Below are 19,940 nucleotides of genomic sequence, written 5' to 3' on the forward strand. Positions count from 1 at the left end.
CTAACACTGTTCTTACTTGGTATTGGTCATTTTTATATCTATCCTAAAATAATGTGGTCTTGAGTACCTTTCTACATAAAAAAACAGAACTGACATTTATGAGATGAGCATATGAAACATTTCCAGCACTACAATAATCAATTGTGAGATCCTGTATACTAATCATTCTCTTTTCTTTATTAAGAAATTTTAGTCTTCACTCGTTCTATAGATCCTTTCCAAGCTTCACATTTTACAGCAAACAACCCAACCCACTGGCATTAATATGTGTCTTACATCCTGACATGACTTTGGTACTAGGAATCAGAAATGTTAAAGTCAATTACAAAATTTTTTTAAAATTATTGTCATTACAGCTAGAATTACAACCAAGGATTTTAATATAAGTGTCAGGGAAGAGAAAAAGAAGACTCCTCTGCTCTTGATGTTTCTTTACATATAGATAAGTGCTTAAGTGCTACTAGCATTAATCACTTCCTTAGCCTCTCTCTAATCCTTCATTTCTTTGGGTGAGGAGAATGGACTTAATCTGATTACGAGTTTGAAAGGAGAAACTAGAAATAAGCTCAGCTATTTTCCCTCTTTCTGGAAGCTTGCTTGCCAACAGGGAACATATATTCTGTTCTTTCCCTCTGTGTAGGAAGTTTCACAGAAACAGGTGCTCACGCACGCTCTCTCTCTCACGCGCGCGCGCGCGCACACACACACACAGACACACAGAGTCGAAGTACCCTTGTATTGACCATATCTGGGTGGGAAAGTCTGACTAACTCTAGGATTCAATATTAGAAAGCTTTCCCACTGATATAAGCTAAATTCTCTAATATCATTTTATTGGTATTTGGCCTCTTATCAACTTTATTGCTTTATTTCCCAACTGTTTCAGAATTTGGTTAGGAGAATGTTATTTATCAATCACTCCCAAAGAACCTAACAATATGAAGACCATAACTACCTTTTTCTAAAACATTGATTTTCTTTCATCTTTCAAGAACATTATACAGTATGCATGTTTAATTTCCCCACAAATTGAATTTAAATAAAATATTAAAATAATAATAATAATTTCCCTACAACCATTTTTTAAAGTGATCTCTACACCCAGTATGGTGCTCAAACTTACAACCTTGAGATTAAGAGTCACATGCTCTACTGATTCAGCCAGCCTGGCACCCCCAATACTGTTTTTTAAACTAACCAGAATGATTCAATTGTGTGTCTAGTATTATTTAACTTTGTAAGGTGACTTTTCTTAGTGTGTCTGTGTACAAGTGTGCACATGTGCACATGCATGTAAAGCTTCCTTTCATTATTTAATGTACTAGGCTGCTTGTGACAAACCAGAAAAGGAACAGATGAAAAGCCAAATAATGCTGGAAAAATTGTCGTCTTGTGTATTTATATATAAACATACCCAGGTGATCAAACTGAAGACTCAGCGGTTCCTCTTTCATTTAGGTTCGAATTTAACAGTATATACACTGTGTAAATGCAGAAGGGGTTGAAAAAGTTATTCTGTGCAATGATAAAAGAGTAGAAAGTCTCAAATTCTGAAGATACTTCTCTAAAAGGGCCCAATTTTAAGAAACGTCTTAAATTGGAAAACAAATGGTTTAATTTTTTTTCTGGAATTTCTTCTCCCAAAGTAGAAATCTATCCAAAAGATACACATTACTGTACTGCTTGATTTCTGTAAATTTCAATTTCAAGAGTGTTGTTATTTTGTCAATTAAACATCTCTGTTTACCAAGTACAAAATGATTCCAGAATGAACAGGCCTCAGTTAATTCTTTAGATTTTTGGGTAATGCTACTTGTTGTATATTATTAGAAAGTTTTCAAGAAGCATTAGCCACATTACCTTGCTCAATATCACTATTTTCTATTTCAATTTCAATCACTATTTCCATTTCAATCTTCCACTGAAATCTTTGTTGCCAACACTTCATTTCTCTTTATTCTGATCAGAGTTGGTTCCTTTCTCCCTCATTCCCTTCCTCCATCTCTCAATAATTGTTTTCAAAATAAATCTTATAATTCTGATCCTTTATCAGTTATAGGAATCTATCACCTGAGACCAAACGCCCTTAAAAAGACCTGTAATAAGAGTACAAGTAGAAGTAATCACAAATGGTTCTTCATAATTACCAATTAAATATAAAGAAGTTAAACCAGATATTTTCCCAATCTTTCTTGTTTTTAATCTGCTATAAGTAAATACAGAAACTATTTTCTTTCATGAGTTTAATTTAACAAGCACTCTGAAAGTTCAGATCTTATTTTTTCTATATTTCTTATTATCATTTTTTTTTCTTTTTATAGAAAGATGTTATATGGAAAGTACCCTAAAAAATAACTCTACTGTGGAGCAGCTAACTTAACAGTATTTTCTAAACATTAAAATGGGAATAATAATAAAACAAATAAGTTTTAGATCTTGCTTATTGTATTCAATGAACCATTTACCCAAAAAGAACAAAATTTGGTATTTCCAAATCTCTTCCCAATTAGCAAAAGTTCTGAAACACCTCAGCAAAAATATGGAGCATGAGACCAAAGGCTTAAGAGATCTGAGTTTCACACCACATTAACCAGCAAGTCACTTAACTCTTTTAGGATTCAATTATCTTATCTATAAAATGATGAGTACTAAAGCATCTTCAAACCCTAAAAGTCCATCCTAAGCCATCTTATTTGCACACAGTAGCTTTTAAAAATTATCCAAAATAAACTGAGCATTTTAACAATCTAATTCTCTGAAATATAGGCTAAAGTGAAGAGGCCGCAAGGAAAAAGTTAGTTAAAATCAGAGCATTAATAAAAAGCAACAAAAAATAATACAATTGACCCTTAACAATTTGAACTGCATGGGTCCACCTATATGCAGGATTTTATACCACAGTGCTGTAAATGTATTTTCTTTTCCTTATGATTTTCTTAGTAATATTTTCTCTAGCTTATTTTAAGAATTGAGCATGTAATACATATAACACAAAATATGCATTAATCGACTATGTTATAGGTAAGTCTTCTTGTCAACAATGAGTAGTTAAGATTTGGGTAAGTCAAAAGTCAGACATGGATTTTAAACTACATGGGGGTCAATGCTCATAATTCTCATGTTGTTTAAAGGCCAACTGTATATCTGTTTCTGGGTAACAACAGAAAATAATACACTCACACTGTCAAAATGATGAATCTAGCAAAAACTAGATTTCAAAACTGGCATTTGCCTGACATGATTTGTCTTTATTTTGATTTGCAGTAGAGCCCAATAGAGTTCCTACTAACATTCTCAATGCCACATAACACTAAGAAACTTTTCAAGTCTTGTCTGTATATTTACATGGTCTTATACTTCAGATTTTCCTCTTAGATTTGGGATAGAAAATTTTGTAATATTTCCTTGAGATAATCTGAAAATGACTAACAGGCAAACATACAATACTTCCCCAATACTTTTTACAATACATAACTGAGACTTCTACCCTCACTCTAAAAATACTGTATTAAGGAATGACTTGGGAAATGCAAGGGATTCATCAAGAGAAAGTGAAAAAATATAGCTTCAATATGCTATTTCCCATTTGGAAAAAATACCATCATTAAAAAAAAACTAAAACAAAAACACTGCAAAGCAGTTGATTCCATATGTTAAAAGTTTTATATTTTCTATATATATGTTTATAAAAAGAACTACTTTTCAAAAAAATATGATCATCTTAGTCTTCACAAGCTATAGTAAATAACTGGAAATAAACTTTGAATACAGTACTGCATACATCTGCTCTATAAGTAAGCACATTTATATAACAGGAAACTTTATTTCTGTAAGATGTAAACATCCACAAATGAAATAAAGGTGAAAAATTATAGTCTGGACTACTCTGAACAAATATTTACATTTGTCTTTAAATTGCCTCAGTAACTAAAACATACATGCTTTCAGTGAAGGTCCTCTTCTCTCAGCATTCCTGATTTCAACCCACAGAAAACACTTCTGCCAATACTTCTATTCCCTTGAAAACATACAGAGCTTCTATCCTTTTCGTTTGTTCCTCCCAGTAGTTAGAAGCTGACACTGACCGAACAATATGCCAGTGGCTAGTTACTGTGAGTCTAAAGTGGGAAATACACAAAACCTCCCTTTTCATCTGTGATCAAGTGCAGAAGACACTGTTCCCCTTTCACCCCACTTTGTATTTTTTATTCCAGGAAAGGCTTTGTGTACTGGTGACCAGTACCTCCCTTCTAGTCGGACAACTGGGTTATGTGTGGCAAGATAGTGAGGAAGTGGATGGTTAATGACTTGGAAATTACCCCACAGACTCAGCTATTTTCATTTGTTTTTAAGATTTTATTTATTTATTCATGAGAGAGACAGAGAGAGAGAAGGGGGCAAAGACACAGGCAGAGGGAGAAGCAGGCTCTGTGCAAAGGAGCCAATGTGGGACTTGATCCCAGGACCCTGGGATCACCACCTGAGCCAAAGGCAGACACTCAACCACTCAGCTACCCAGGTATCCAAACTAGGCTCTTTTCAAATGTAGAATTCAAGTTCTATATTCGAGGTAGGAAAATAGAAATATTAATTTTGGGGGCACCTGGGTGACTCAGCCGGTTAAGCGTCTGCCTTCCGCTCAGTGGAGAGAGCCTGCTTCTCCCTCTCCTTTTGCCTGACACTCTGCCTACTTGTGCTCTCTGTCAAATAAAATAAAATCTTAAAAAAAAAGAGAAGGAAGTATTAATTTTGTCAAAGGATCCAAGCAATGCAGGCTATTAGCAGAGAAGCCAGGTATGGTGGAGTTTCAGCTACTTGTCCATCCAGAAATAAAGCAAATGATCCAAATCTGATTTGCTGGTGATCCATCTTCATATATTTACTATCAACCAAACTCCTAACAATTAAAAAAAATTAGTGAAAAATAAAACCAATTTGTAATACCAAATATTTAAAAATTAGTGTAAGTATGTTCCAAAAATCCTTTCCCATTTGTGCCATTTTTACCCGTTCATTTTCAGATTGCCTAATGCTGGCAAATAGCATAGCTTCATATTCAATTCTCATAATGAGGTACTATAAGGTGATCATTTAAATATTAGTATTTAAATTACTTTTTTTGAAGATAATAAAGTCTAAAAAGATTCATGGGCTGGATTCTAGCCTATGATTTTTTTGTGCCCATGAACTATTCATACTAGTCTGATTTAATCACTTTAATATGGGATATTCATAAACAGCACAACTTAAAAGAATTTCTTTTTCCAAATTTCTAACAATATACTAGATAATTATTCTTCAAAGCCAAATAAAATTGATCTTCAAAGTCATCTTCCCTATTTTGTCAGCAATTAGGTGTTTGAGGCAAGCCTCTAGTACATCCAGTTATCTAAGAAAGTGAATTTGGTTTTTGACTTGGAATCAAACCATTATTTGGATACTATTTGGATGTTCTAATAATTTCAAATAACTCTCAGTTAAGCATTTTTCTTCAATAATAATAAACTCAGATTTCTAGGTAGTAAACACTGACAAATAATTCATTTCACCACATTTCCAAATGCTTTAAGCTATTAAGCAGTGCCACAAAATGGTGGAAAACCAAAATAATAAAATAAGACACATAATGGAACATTAAGAAAATATGTTTAGGGCAGCCCAGGTGGCACAGCAGTTTACCGCCACCTTCAGTCCAGGGCTTGATCCTGGAGACTTGGGATCGAGTCCCACGTCGGGCTCCCTGCATGGAGCCTGCTTCTCCCTCTGCCTGTGTCTCTGCCTCTCCCTCTCTCTCTCTGTGTCTCTCATGAGTAAATAAATAAAATATTTTTTAAGATTTATTTATTTATTTATGATAGAGAAAGAGGGAGAGGCAGAGACACAGGAGGAGGAAGAAGCAGGCTCCATGCCGGGAGCCTGACGTGGGACTCGATCCCGGGACTCCAGGATCGCGCCCTGGGCCAAAGGCAGGCGCCAAACTGCTGAGCCACCCAGGGATCCCCCTAAATAAAATCTTTAAAAAATAATTTAAAAAAGAAAATATGTTTAAACCACAATGTGACTTATTTTATCAGAACTTTTCCAATTTCCATCAGCTGGGAACAAGTTTTTAAAAAGCTGGAAAGGACAAAGGAGAAAGAAAATAGTAGCCTTTGAGAGGAAGGGGAAAGGACATAGAGGAAAGCGAAACTTAGGAGAAACAAACTTGATCACAGGTTTTCTGAGTACCAATCTCTACTTAAATGTAACTGGGCTCAAATTGTTTTTGAGTACTTGTGTCCATGTTTTATGGTTTTCCTGTCTTCTTCTTCCTCATTATCAGGCTCTCAGCTATTAATTCTTGTGGCTATGAATATGCCTATCATTAACAGCTATCCCACTCCACTAGAAGAGGACTTTATTAACAGGGAAACTGAAGAAAAAAACTAAAAATTTAGTAGCACCATGGAGACAGCAAGAACTAGATGCTGAGAAACTATCATCAGAAAAGAACATGTATTCCTGCCCATCAACTCCATGATACTGATTTTGATGACTCAGATTATTTTTTGCTTTCTGTATGTTTTTTGTCTATGTTCCAGATGTTTGAGGTTATCCCATAGATGTCTTCTGAATAGGAGATCTATCTATTCTTCTAAAGTACTTTAAAGTATGATACATTTTGGGATGGCTGAGTAGCTCAGCAGTTTGGAGCCTGCCTTCAGCCCAGGGTGTGATCCTAGAGTCCGGGAATCGAGTCCCACACTGGGCTCCCTGCATGGAGTCTGCATCTCCCTCTGCCTATGTCTCTGCCTCTCTCTCTTCCTATGTCTCTCATGAATAGATGGATAAAAATCTTTTTTAAAAATAAAAATTAAAACATAAAGTATGATACATTTATCTCATAATTTCTTTACATAGCTAGTCCTACCAAGTGCAAAGATGAACCTACTTACAGTCTACCTCTAAATTCAAGAATTAATTAGTTCATGAATTTATAGCAAAAGAACTTTTGATTCATTTCACTTAAAAGAATCCATTTTTAAAATTCCAAGTCTGTCCTACCCCACCTCCTACACTTGGGAACTACACTGAAGACCTAGAGTAGGGTGGTTGATTGGGGTTGGGAGCTGGTGCGAAGAGAAGCAAAAAAGGTTGTGTCACTGTTAATAAATCTTGGAACCAAAAGGCTATTATTGTTTCATTCATTCATTCATTCATTCATTCATTCAGCAAATATGTTTTAAGTACCTAATTGGGTGTCAGGTATTCAGGATAAAGTATGAATAAAATAGATGGGTCCTGGGGCACCTGAGTGGCTCAATCGGTTAACGGGTTAACCATCTGCCTTTGGCTCAGGTCATGACCTCAGGGTCCTGGGTTCGAGCCCTGCATCCGGCTCCCTGTTCAGTGGGAAGCCTGCTTCTCCCACTCCTTCTCCCTCTCCCTGCTGCTTCCCCTGCTCATGCTCTCTCATGAGGTCTATCAAATAAATAAACTAATAAAATCTTTAAAAAAAATAGATAGGTCCTGCTTTTATGGACCTTCCACTGTAGAGGAGGAATAGAAAAAAAAAATTCATTTTCAAAATGCAGCACATAAGCCACCAAATGTTATCTTCTCAAGGAAGATTTTTCTACCTTCAAGTTCAAAGAAAAATCATGAAATTAAAATATTAGATGAACACAAAAGGATAATAAAGCCACCTTTCTAACCCTAATACAGTTCACTACCTAGTCCACAAAGACCAAGGAAATAATATCAAATGTGAATACCTTATCTTGATATGATTACTACACAGTACATATTTTACATTAGTAAACACTTGAGCTAATTATACAGCTCAAGTTGCCACTTTCCTCACACCATTTTTAATATATTCTACAGCTGTATTCTACATCAAACAGAGATCTGATTTGATAAATTGGTAATCATTTAAAAATGACCCAATTTAAAATAAAAATAAAAATCTAGAATTCAGAATCTCTTAAATAACAGGATCTAGGTTACAACACTAATAGTCTTATTCTACTGTTTATATTTCATACCAAACATACCCTTAAAATAAGAACCTACATTTTCATATTTTAATTAAACATACAATTACACTAAACAGTGGGGCACTTAATAATAAATATAATAGCAAATTTCACTCTGTTACAGTGCTTATATGCATCAAGTGATGTTTTTCCAATCAGCTCATAGAAGGAAGGAATACAAAACTAGATTTTTAAGAATGTTAATAGCAATATTAATCTTTCCTTAATCATGAAATATTTATAACAAAGGTATGACTCAGATAAAATACAAAAGTACCCTTAAAATAAGTGACCAATAAGAATGTAACTGAAAAGGAAAATAACTTGATTCATCTTAATAGAGCATTAAAGAGAAATTAGATAATTTGTCTATGGCCCCAAAGATACATACATCTAGGTATCCACATTGAAATAATGAATAGATAACATTTTACTTAAGAAATTCCAAGCCAGGGATGCCTGGGTGGTTCAGCGGCTGAGCATCTGCCTTCGGCTCAGGACGTGATCCCGGAGTCCCGGGATCGAGTCCCACATCGGGCTCCCTGCATGGAGCCTGCTTCTCCCTCTGCGTGTGTCTCTGCCTCTCTCTCTGTGTGTTTCTCATGAATAAATAAATAAAATATGTTTTTAAAAATTTCAAGCCTTTTTTAGTATTAGAAATGACTTAATAAATTCAAAATTGAAAGGGAAAACATCATTTTTTAAAACAAAATTCTCCTATTTAAATGGTCAGTTTAGTTTTTTGGGCTGGATTTTTACCTTTGAAAATTCTTCAGGTTCCTTTATATCTAATGACCGTGTTGCAAATTCTAGTAGTTCCTCTGAGTTCTCCAAGGCATTATTACATTGACTGAGCTGACTCTAAAAAACAATAATAAATCTTTAAAATAAAATTTCCTATTTCCATGAGAATCTTAAATATATATTGTTATAATGAACTTACAATTTTAATAGCAAAAATTGAACAAAAATATTTTAGAGAACTATTGAAGCAATATAATCACTAGTCATATATGTAACAAATTTTAACTATCTTAATATATTGTACTAAACATCCTTCCACAATTTGTTCAAAATAGCTAAATTGCATACAGATATACTCATCATTTAAAAATACAAAACAAAATAAAGCAATTATTTACTTAATTTACTTACAATTCTTCTCGATCAGGGCAGTCAGGGAACTAACAAATATTTTTTAAACTATCAATAATTTAAATTTAAAAATCAAAATAGGGGTGGTGCCTGAGTGGCTCAGTAGGTTGAGTGTCTGCCTTCAGCTTAGGTTGTGATCCCGGGGTCCTGGGGTAGAGCCCTGTATCAGACTTCCTGCTCAACAGAGAGTCTGCTTCTCCCTCTCCCCCTGACCTTCCTCCCCATTTGTATGCTTGCTGTCTCAAAATCTTTTAAAAAATTAAAATAAAATAAAAAATAATAAAATATCAAAATAATCCATCTGCAGACAACATCCTGTATAAATGAAGACTAAGTTTCTTTGATATTTAACAATTTAAAGTTTATGAATCAAATGACAGATGCATGCAGTTGAGTACAACTTTAGTACTCCATATACCACATCAACCCAAGTAATACCTACTACCATAAATGCTAATTTATAATTTCCAAAATTGGGTAACATATGAAATACAAATCCAAGTGACAGGATTAAAAAATAAAGAGAAATAAAAGACAGTAACTGTTACAGTGATATGCTCTGTTATAGTGATGTATGAATTTCATGTACTAGTCTTTCTTATTCAGTTCTCTGTCACTCTATCATCTGTTGTCTAAAACTAAGCCCAAAAAAAAAAAAAAAAAAAAAAAAAAAAAAAAAAAAAAAAAAAAAGGGGATCCCTGGGTGGCGCAGCGGTTTGGCGCCTGCCTTTGGCCCAGGGCGCGATCCTGGAGACCCGGGATCGAATCCCACATCAGGCTCCCGGTGCATGGAGCCTGCTTCTCCCTCCGCCTGTGTCTCTGCCTCTCTCTCTCTCTCTCTGTGACTATCATAAAAAAAAAAAAAAAAAAAAAAAAAAAAAAAAAAAAAAAAAACTAAGCCCAGTCATGCAAAAATATTGTTAGTGATACTTTTAAGCAAAGAAACATCTATTTCTAAGTTTTTTAATGTACCCAAGATTCTACTTAGAATATTAGTATCTATTTATTACTATCTATTCCACATTCAAATCTACTTAGGTATCCCTTAAGTTCAGCACTAAAGATAAAACTATGGCTCATTTTATTGGTGTCTGGATGCGTTATATTTTTACTTTCAAAACGTAGAATAGTTTTGCCAAATTTGAGGTTAAAATAGGTTTTCACGTGTTATTCTAAGAACCTAATCATAATTTCCTAAAAATAGTATACTTCCTATAAGTAAAGCTCTCATGACTTCTGAAGAATAATTAATAAACCACCATTTGAAATATCCCATTTGGATGAGAGCTTTATGAAAAATTTAAGCAAAATCACTCAGAAAAAAATGGTAGCTATTAATGGTCTACACAGGATCACTAGGGCAGACTAAGTTAATGTAGTATTAAAAAGTAAAAGGTAACTAAAAGAATAAAGAGGGATGCATGGGTGGCTCAGTAGTTGAGTGTCTGCCTTTGGCTGTCCCAGGATCAAGTCCCATATCCAGCTTCTTGCATGGAGCCTGCTTCTCCTGTCTCTGCCTCTCTCTGTGTCTCTCATGAATAAGTAAATAAAATCTTTAAAAAAAATAAGGAATATATCTCAAGGAATTATTAAAGTGAAAGAATCCAATCTGAGGTCAAAGTTTAAGATAAAATATCTTATTCTAAGAAAACGTTATGAGGGCATTTGGATGGCTCAGTTAAGCATCAGCCTTTGGCTTAGGTCATGATCCCAGGGTCCTGGGATCCCTGCTCAGGGAGGAGTTGGCTGCTCCCTCTGTCTGCCCCCCTGCTTGTACATGCTCTCTCTCTCTCTCTCTCTCTAATAAATAAATAAAATCTTTAAAAAAAGAAACCTCTATGAATTTACTTACAAAAGGGAAAGCTTAACAAAAAAGTACAAAGGAATACAATTAAAACAAGTTTGTGAACCCAAATGAAGAACAGAGATGTTCTACTGTCTCCAATTAAAGAATAAAATGGCATCCAAGTTGTGATTTTTTTAATATTTGGTTTTTAAACTATCCCAATAAAGCTTTACCATTACCATTATGCTGATATTAAATTACCATTATGCTGATATTACCATAGCTTTTCCTTTGAATCATAACATAAGAATGAAGTTAACTAAATTTGTATTTCAACAACTCAGTCTTATTTTATAGCCTGCTATTCCCTAATACTTCTTCATCCCACCTAGATCACTACTCCTATGAAAAAACATTGCCAAAATTTTTGTAGCATTGAGAAGAGGCAAATATTAAGAGTTACAAAGGATAATTGGGTGTTTAATTTTTAAAAAATGGAATCACTGGAAAAAATGAAGATCTCAAGTTATGCTACAGGAAGAAAAAATGGTCCTAACATCCTTGCAGTCACCACACCCAAACAGCATCATCTCACACTCATTAAGATGGCTACTACCAAAATAATTTTTAAATGGATGAATGGGTGATGGTGGTCAAAAGGTACAAACTTCCGATTATAAAATAAGTCCTGGGGATGTAACATACAGCATAGTGAAAAGAATACTATATTGTATATTTTTTAAAGTAAGCTCTAGGACAGATGTGGGGCTTGAACTCATGGCCCTGAGATCAAGAGTTGCACGCTCTACCGACTGAGCCAGACAGATGCCCCTACTGTATTGTACATTTAAACATTGCTAAGAGAGTAGACCTTAACTTATCAAACTTCACACCCAAGAAAAACCAAAAAAATCCAGTCAAGAAATTGGCAGAGGACACGAACAGACATTTCTCCAAAGACAACACACAAATGGCTAACAGACACATGAAAAAATGCTTAACTAACTAACATCACTTGGCATGAGGGAAATGCAAATCAAAACCACAATGAGATACCACCTCACACCTGTCAGAATGGCTAAAATTAATGACTCAGGAAACAACAGATGTTGATGAGGATGCAGAGAAAGGGAAACCCTCTTACATTGTTGGTGGGAAAGCAAACTGGTGCAGCCACTCTGGAAAACTGTATGGAGCTTCCTCAAAAAGTTAAAAATAGAGCTACTCTTTGTCCCAGCAATTGAACTACTAGGTATTTATCCAAAGGATACAAACACAGTGATTCAAAGGGGCACCTGCACCCCAATGTTTATAGCAGCAATGTCCATAACAGTCAAACTATGGAAAGAGCCCTGATGTCCATCAGCAGATGAATAAAGAAAATGTAGTATATATACACAATGGAATATTACTCAGCCATCTAAAACAATGAAATCTTGCCATTTGTAATGATATGGATGGAACTATATGGTATTATGCTAAGTGAAATAAGTCAGAGAAAGATAAATACCATATGGTTTCACTCACGTGTTGAATTTAAGAAACAAAACAGATGAACATAGGGGAAGGGAAGGAAAAATAAAATAAGATGAAATCAGAGGAGGAGGCAAAACCATAAGAGACACTGAACTTTAAGAAACAAACTGAGAATTGCTGGAGGGGGTGGGGGGAACAGATAATCGGGTGATGGGCATTAAGGAGGGCACTTGATGGAAAGAGCATTAGGAGTTATATGCAACTGATAAATCACTAAATTCTACCTCTGAAACTGATGAAAAAAAAATATACATATGATTTAAAGCAGTAATTTGTGAACAGCCTCAGAGGAAAAATAAGAGTAGATCTTAAAGGTTCTCATTAGAAGAAAAAAAAAATGTGTAACTATGTGTGGTGTTGCATGTCAATATATATTTGCATACACACACACACACACACACACACACACTTTCTTTATTCATATAAAGAAATATATAGGGCAGCCCGGGTGGCTCAGTGGTTTAGTGCCTACCTTCGGCCCAGGGCGTGATCCTGGAGACCTGGGATCGAGTCCCACATCAGGCTCCCTGCATGGAGCCTGCTTCTCCTTCTGCCTGTGTCTTTGCCTGCCTCTATCTCTCTCTCTCTCTTTCTCTCTCTCATGAATAAATAAAATCTTTTAAAAAATTGTTAGTGTAAAAAAAAAAAAAAGAAATCTATACAAACGTACATATATACACACACACATTTTTATTCATATAAAGAAATATATATAAATGTACATACATACACATACACACATATATAGTGAAATATAATTCAGTCATAAAAAGGAAATTCTAGCACATATTGCAAGATGGACAAACTTTAAAGACATTACACTGAGTGAAATAAGCCAGTTACAGAAGGGGCAGATACTGAATTATTCCACTTATGTGAAGTTATCTAGAGTAATCAAAATCATGAAAACACACTAGTGGTTGCCAGTGGTCCGGTAAAAAGCAAATAGGTAGTTGTTGTTCAATGGGTATAGAGTTTCAGTTTTAAAGATAAAAAGTTCTAGAGATCTGTTACACAACAATGTCAATAGAGTTAACACTACTGAACTATACATTTTAAAATGGTTACAATGGTAAATCTTAGGTTTTTTATCACCATTAAGAAAAAACAGGATATCTATGATGAAACCAAAAGTTAATCATTTTTCTACAAGATAAAAGTAGTTATTCACAGAAATTCACTCATTTTTTTGTCAGTAAATCAAATATTAAACAGACTAAAGTTATCTATATTTAAATATGCTGCATGATCTCACCTGTAATTCTTGTGATTTACGAGCTTGTTCCTGCTTGATACTGTTAATCATACTTTCCTTCACCTCATCCAAAATAGAATATAAACTATCAAATTCTTCATCTAACTCCGAAAGTATGTTAGAAGAATTTTCCTGTTTAATAAACAAAACAATGATTTTTATTTGAAGAGCTGTCAAATATCTGAAAATTAAAAGATATGCTTACAAAAGACAGAACAGATTCACATTTATAAACTATCTCAAGCTAAAATCATATAAGCAAAAAAATTCTAATATTTGTTTTGTTTTTTCACCACACACAAATGGATTTTATTCTAGGACTTGAAGGAAATTTCAATTATTTGGAAACTTGCCAAAAAAAATTATAAATTACAAAAATAAAGGACATGACCCATAAAATTAAATCAACAGATTTTTTTTTAAACCTTGATAGAACTTAGCAAGTCTAAGTATAATAATAATTGCTATAGTGGGTACTATGTGCCAAGTACTGTTTAAATACCTAACACTTATGAACTAATTTTATCCTAACAAGCACAGCTTTACTTTACAGATGGAAGAACTGACACACAATGAAGCTAAGTACCTTGCCCAAGGTCATACAACTAGAAAAGTGGTTGGACCCAGAATTTGAATAAGGGTACTAGGCACAAAGTCAGTATTCTTAACTACTGTACTATCTTGCTTTTTCTAAAAGCAGGAATAGAGAGGCATCTGGTTGGCTCAGTCAATAGAGCATGCAGCTCTCATTCCTGAGGTCAACCCCCACATATGCATGGAACCTACTTAAAAAAATAATAAATCAATAATAAAAACAGGAATAGAAGGAAACTTCCTAAACACAATACAGTATTTATCAAAAACCAACAATGAAGTAACAGTGATGAGATGTCCAAGAATACATGGAAGAGATCAATGAGGACCCTCTACGTGATATCCTACAATGAGATACCACTTCCATCTTTAGAAGCCTCTGGTCTGGAGTGGGGGAAGGGTATCATATCAATTTAAGGATGGTCCAACTGGAGCCCAGTGTTTTAAAAATTTATTAAACTGCTATATGAAAATTATTATCTATATGCAAAGGAGATATCATAACTAGCCCACCATAAGTTGATCTGAAAATACACACAGACACGTTAAGCTCAGAATAACTGACAAGGTAATTTAACAATAGTTGAAGACTGTAGGCCAACTAACTGGAAGCACTGAGGTCAAATGAGTACAAGTTTAAGAGGGAAGAAGAAGCATTTCAAGAAGGTCTTTCAGAGATGAGTGGGATCTGGAAAAATCTAAGGAACATTAGCAAAAAAGGAAAAAAGTTCTTCTTAGGGAACACAGTCCCTATCTAAATGATGACAGTTTGGATTAGAGTAGAAGTGTAAAAACTATACAGGGGAGGGCCTTGGCCAAGATAAAGGAAAGAATTAATCCATCTTGCAATATGACTTACCTAAGTGATAGAACAGAGGGGGTGGAGTAGAATAAAAAATGTAATTAAAAATTCTAATATTTGACATATGCTTTAAAAACAGGTAAATCCTAGAAGCTGGCTGCTAATGCTGACAGCACTATCTCAGTTATGCTGAGTTAAGCATCTTTTATGGAGTAGCCCATACTCTCCTCTTTATCTTTACAACACCATTTCCATAGGACAACGTGAAAAATTGTTTTAAACTGCCAACTTTGTCCAGAATTTCAGGTTCTAAGGCAGACCCTAAGCCAGTGGTTCTCAACCTTTGTCATGCATCACAATCATCAATGAGCATTTTAATAAAATATTCCAGAAATTTTGTTTCCATAACTGAAGAACAGTTTGTGCACACAGGGGTGGGGCTAATTTTGCGTGAATGGTACGATTGTTCAGGTTGTCTAAAACAGTGCATTTACATAAGATATACAGAACTTACAAGACCAAACAATTCCTTACTGGACCTAAGAGATTTATCAAACATTGATTTTTAGTGCTCAAAGAACTTCACAAGTCATCTACTGACTAAAATTTGTAGCCAAACTCCTAAATTTTAGGAATTAAAATACAGAAGTGACTTGCCCAAAGCCACACAACTAATTAATGATGGCAGAATCAATAAAACATTTCAAGCCTGTTGACATCCCAGAGCTCCTCACTGCCATGTTAAGCAAGATGCTGCTATTTCAACAATAACTTAAAATATCTGTGAAATCTTTAGATAAGCAATAACCACACTTGCAGTAATTATGAGAAGAAATCATCTTAGGCATTTCTCAACTTAGATAAATCATTCAATTAAGAGAATTGGCACTAGTTAAGAAAACTAATATGTACAATATACTGCAGTAACATAAGCCAAACTTTTGCTTATAATTTTTATAAAAATTAGATATTACCTCACTTGGAGTCTTACCAAAAATGGTATTAATCATTTTACTAGTTGATTTGCAGTAATAAGAACAAGCTGTGGCAAAAGAAATATGCAGTCTGGTAGGAAAAAGAACTAAGTAAAATCTCACATTAACCACTCAGTAACAGTGTGACCTTGGACAAGCCACTTAAATTCATGGACCTCAGTTTACTTATCTGTAAAAAGAGAATGGACTACTTCTTGATAACCAATTGACACATACTTATAGTCTCTTACACTCTACCTCTTATGCCCCCATCTTCAGTGACAAGGTTGTAAATTCTCCCTCTAGTTTTCTTTCTAGGTTCTGAGGTAGAATACTAATAATTATTCATCAGAAAAATAGTTTGGGCTATCTCTGGCTTATGATCTCTTTTTCCAGATGTCAAATGTGATAATTCTCTTATATACAGATCGAGAGTCTTAGAACAACTAGCTTTGCTTAAAGAAAGTGGATTTGTGGATTCACCAAATTTTCCAGTAAAAAAGTTTGAGAATGACAGTTAAAGTGATGAAGATCTTAATCAACCAACCTCAATTACAATAAATTCTGAAGTAAAGGAAATAACAAGGACCATAAAGTTTAACAAGCCAAGACCCAAGCAAAAACCTAGGTTCAAACAAACAAAAATCACAGGAAAGGATTTACTGTCTACTGGTGTCCTATAGATCCTCTATTTCACCAAAAAATAACCAATAAATTCATTAAGGCACTTTCATCCACATTTGATTACATACTATATGGATTATCTGTCCAAACCTGGAACCATTTCCTTAAATATTTCTCTTCCTCATTAGGCACGTTATTTTTAAAAGTTTAACTTTCTTCCAGTTCTGCAAGCAGACCTCTTACCAGCCATATTTTCCTTCCACTATTTACTGTAAAAGAAATGGTTAGCTTCCCACTACTCTGAAAACATGTAATTTGCTCTTAATTGGAATTATAAAACAATTATCTATAATGGAAAGGGTCAAAAGCGAGCACTGTAATATTCCCTACCAACTACTACTCCAGAGTTTTCTTCTTCCCCTACTATTTGATCTTTCCATAGAGAATACAAAAATAGTAAGGAAAACATTTTTCTTTATCTGCATTTAAAAACCATGCTCTCACCTTAATTTATAATCTAGAGTTGATGTAGTATATTTATGCTTCTGATTTGACCCAACATTATTCCTTGCAACATATTACACATTTTTTACACATTTTTAAAAAGATTCATACCTGTACTCCTTTCAGTGTTTGATTTAGTGTATCAATAAAGTTCTGAATTTCATCATTTTTATTTGCCAGAGTTGAAATGATCCTTTGTAGAGCTTCCTAGGATTAAAACAAATGAAACAAACAAAAACTTAACATCATGATATTTTAATAAAAGTATTAAGCATAACAATTCTCTCAACAAACCATATAAGAGGAGAAATGTAAAATTTCTCATTATCAAATTTCCAAAGGCCTATAATTACAAAAGATGGGATATGCATGTACTGTTTTAAAACTTCTTATTCCTTGGGATCCCTGGGTGGCGCAGCGGTTTGGCGCCTGCCTTTGGCCCAGGGCGTGATCCTGGAGACCCAGGATCGAATCCCACGTCAGGCTCCCGGTGCATGGAGCCTGCTTCTCCCTCTGCCTATGTCTCTGCCTCTCTCTCTCTCTCTCTCTGTGACTATCATAAATAAATAAAAAAAAATTTAAAAAAATATTAAAAAAACTTATTCCTAGTGTGCAACTTAATCACCACCATACCTTTCATACTGAAGATAATCAATATAATTTAATGCCAATAGTATTATTTTAGGTAATAGGGCCAGAGGTAAGGAATAAAACCAAATCCTTAAATGCTGCAAAAACAAATGGAACTTCCTAATACAATATTAAGATATGAAGAATTTTTTAAAGAGCAGTAAAAGTTGACATTTTATTTATAAAAATAAATACCAAAGTAGATAAATTTGTAGCTAAAATTACAATATTCATCGCAGTATTTACAGATGCTATAAAACCATAATTAAAGAGTTCAGTAATTTTAATAGCAAGTATCTCAGATTTTTAAGATTTATTCACTTATTCATGAGAGAGACAGAGAGAGAGGCAGAGACATAGGCAGAGGGAGAAGCAGGCTCCCCGTGGGGAGCCCGATGCAGGACCTGATCCCAAGACCCCAGGATCACTACCCCAGCCAAAGGCAGATGCTCAACCAATGAGCTATCCAGGTGCCCTACCTCAAAAGACTTTTTGATAATGCCTTCTATTTAACTAAAATACTTGGTTATTTAATCTTCTCATACTCTCCAGTTCAATGCTATACAATTAACTTTTCTGCTATGATACACGTAGCCTATACATGTGCTGTCCAATATGGTAGTCAATAGCTATATGAAGCTAACGAGCTCTTGAAATATAGACAGAACTGAGGAACTGAGTTTACTGTTTTTACCTTTAAATATTTTCACGTTCTCTAGCCATATGTGACAAGTGCTGTCATACTGGACAGCATAGGTCTAGCTGTTCAGTAACCCTTCATGGGTAGTAAGAGCAAAATCCAAACAAGGTACTTGTATTCTCAGTAAGAATCAAATGCAAGTATTTTTATTTTATAATTTTCCCAGAAGCACAAGTCTTATTTCTGTAAGTACCAGAAATATAAATATTTAAATAATATAATATAAGACTGTGATAAAGGTTCTCCTCAATATATAACCAGATATCAGTAAAGGGCTATATCTAAAGAGCTCAGGAAATAAACTGATAAAGAGATAGTATTTCATATAAATGCTCATAAGGCATTATAGTAGGAAAAAATTAAAAATAATCATAATAGTTCTCAATTTTCACAAGAATCCCTGAAGATAAGGAGGTATTATCCTCATCCTTGAGGCTGCTCAGGGTTCTGTGTTATATATATTCATTTACTTATACTATTTTTCCCATTCTCACAGTTGGTAGCATTTTAGTATAATAATAAAATGAAATTATGCTATGACAGAAGACCAATAGGGTGTTGGTGTTCTTTCCAGAAATAGGTGCACCAAGATTTTAATACAAAAACAACCAGCAGAGGGGCAGTATGAAGCCAGGATTTAGGGCAGAGGTGAGTACAGTTGTAAGGGCAAGAATGGTAGTACAGAGATAATAGAAAAAAGAGGGCAGAGGACTTAAGAGGCTTCCAATTATTCATCCAAGGTAGGATATATATATATAACACAACGGAAGGGGCGCCTAGGTGGCTCAGGGAGTTAAGCATCTGCCTTACTTTTTTTTTTTTCTCTCTGTACAAACCAGGGGAACCTGACTGACCAGCTGTAAAAGAAACTTTATGAGTGCAGGGATTATATCTGGTCACATTACAGAAGGTAGAGGAGAAGGAGGAGGAGGAGGAGGAGGAGGAGGAGAGGGAGTCATTTGTTTTTGCCTTTCTGCAAGAGCTGCCTCTTAGCTGTCAGTGAGCAGAGCAAGGGTGGACTGAGGCATGAAGGCAGGGACTGAGCAGGGCAGAGAAGCCAGAACTCCCAGCCTACTCGAGTTGCCCTATGGCCAATGGGGTTGGAGGCCAAGGAGAGTTCTGCCATGTTTTGAGCAAAAAATCATAGTTGGAATGATTAAAAATAAATCTAAAATTTTTGCCTAGTAAGGACTTGCATCCAAAAAAAAAAAAAAAAAGACAGGATCTCTGATTTAATAACCAGAGGGACGTCCACATTTCTGAGTGGAGGCCAGGGTAGGATGTGGTGTGGATGGCTCTGATTACAATCCACAGGCTCTTAAAATAAAAGGAGGGGTTTGTCCTCCTTGATCAACCTTTTCA

General features: G+C 34.8%; 1 protein-coding gene across 3 annotated transcripts in view; it reads right to left on the reverse strand.

Moving 5' to 3' along the window:
* The window catches only part of FSD1L (fibronectin type III and SPRY domain containing 1 like), a 69,468-nt gene that overhangs the window by 35,392 nt on the left and 14,136 nt on the right, over positions 1-19,940 (reverse strand). For all 3 annotated transcript variants that reach the window (XM_041762047.1, XM_041762044.1, XM_041762046.1), the window contains exons 2-4: positions 17,360-17,455; positions 13,751-13,882; positions 8,778-8,879 (exon numbers count right to left, since the gene is read on the reverse strand). In XM_041762047.1, the coding sequence (XP_041617981.1) occupies positions 8,778-8,879; positions 13,751-13,882; positions 17,360-17,455 (330 nt within the window). The remainder of the gene's footprint in view (positions 1-8,777; positions 8,880-13,750; positions 13,883-17,359; positions 17,456-19,940) is intronic.

This window comes from Vulpes lagopus, chromosome 7 (assembly GCF_018345385.1).
Source record: "Vulpes lagopus strain Blue_001 chromosome 7, ASM1834538v1, whole genome shotgun sequence".
Classification (NCBI taxonomy): Eukaryota; Metazoa; Chordata; class Mammalia; order Carnivora; family Canidae; genus Vulpes; species Vulpes lagopus.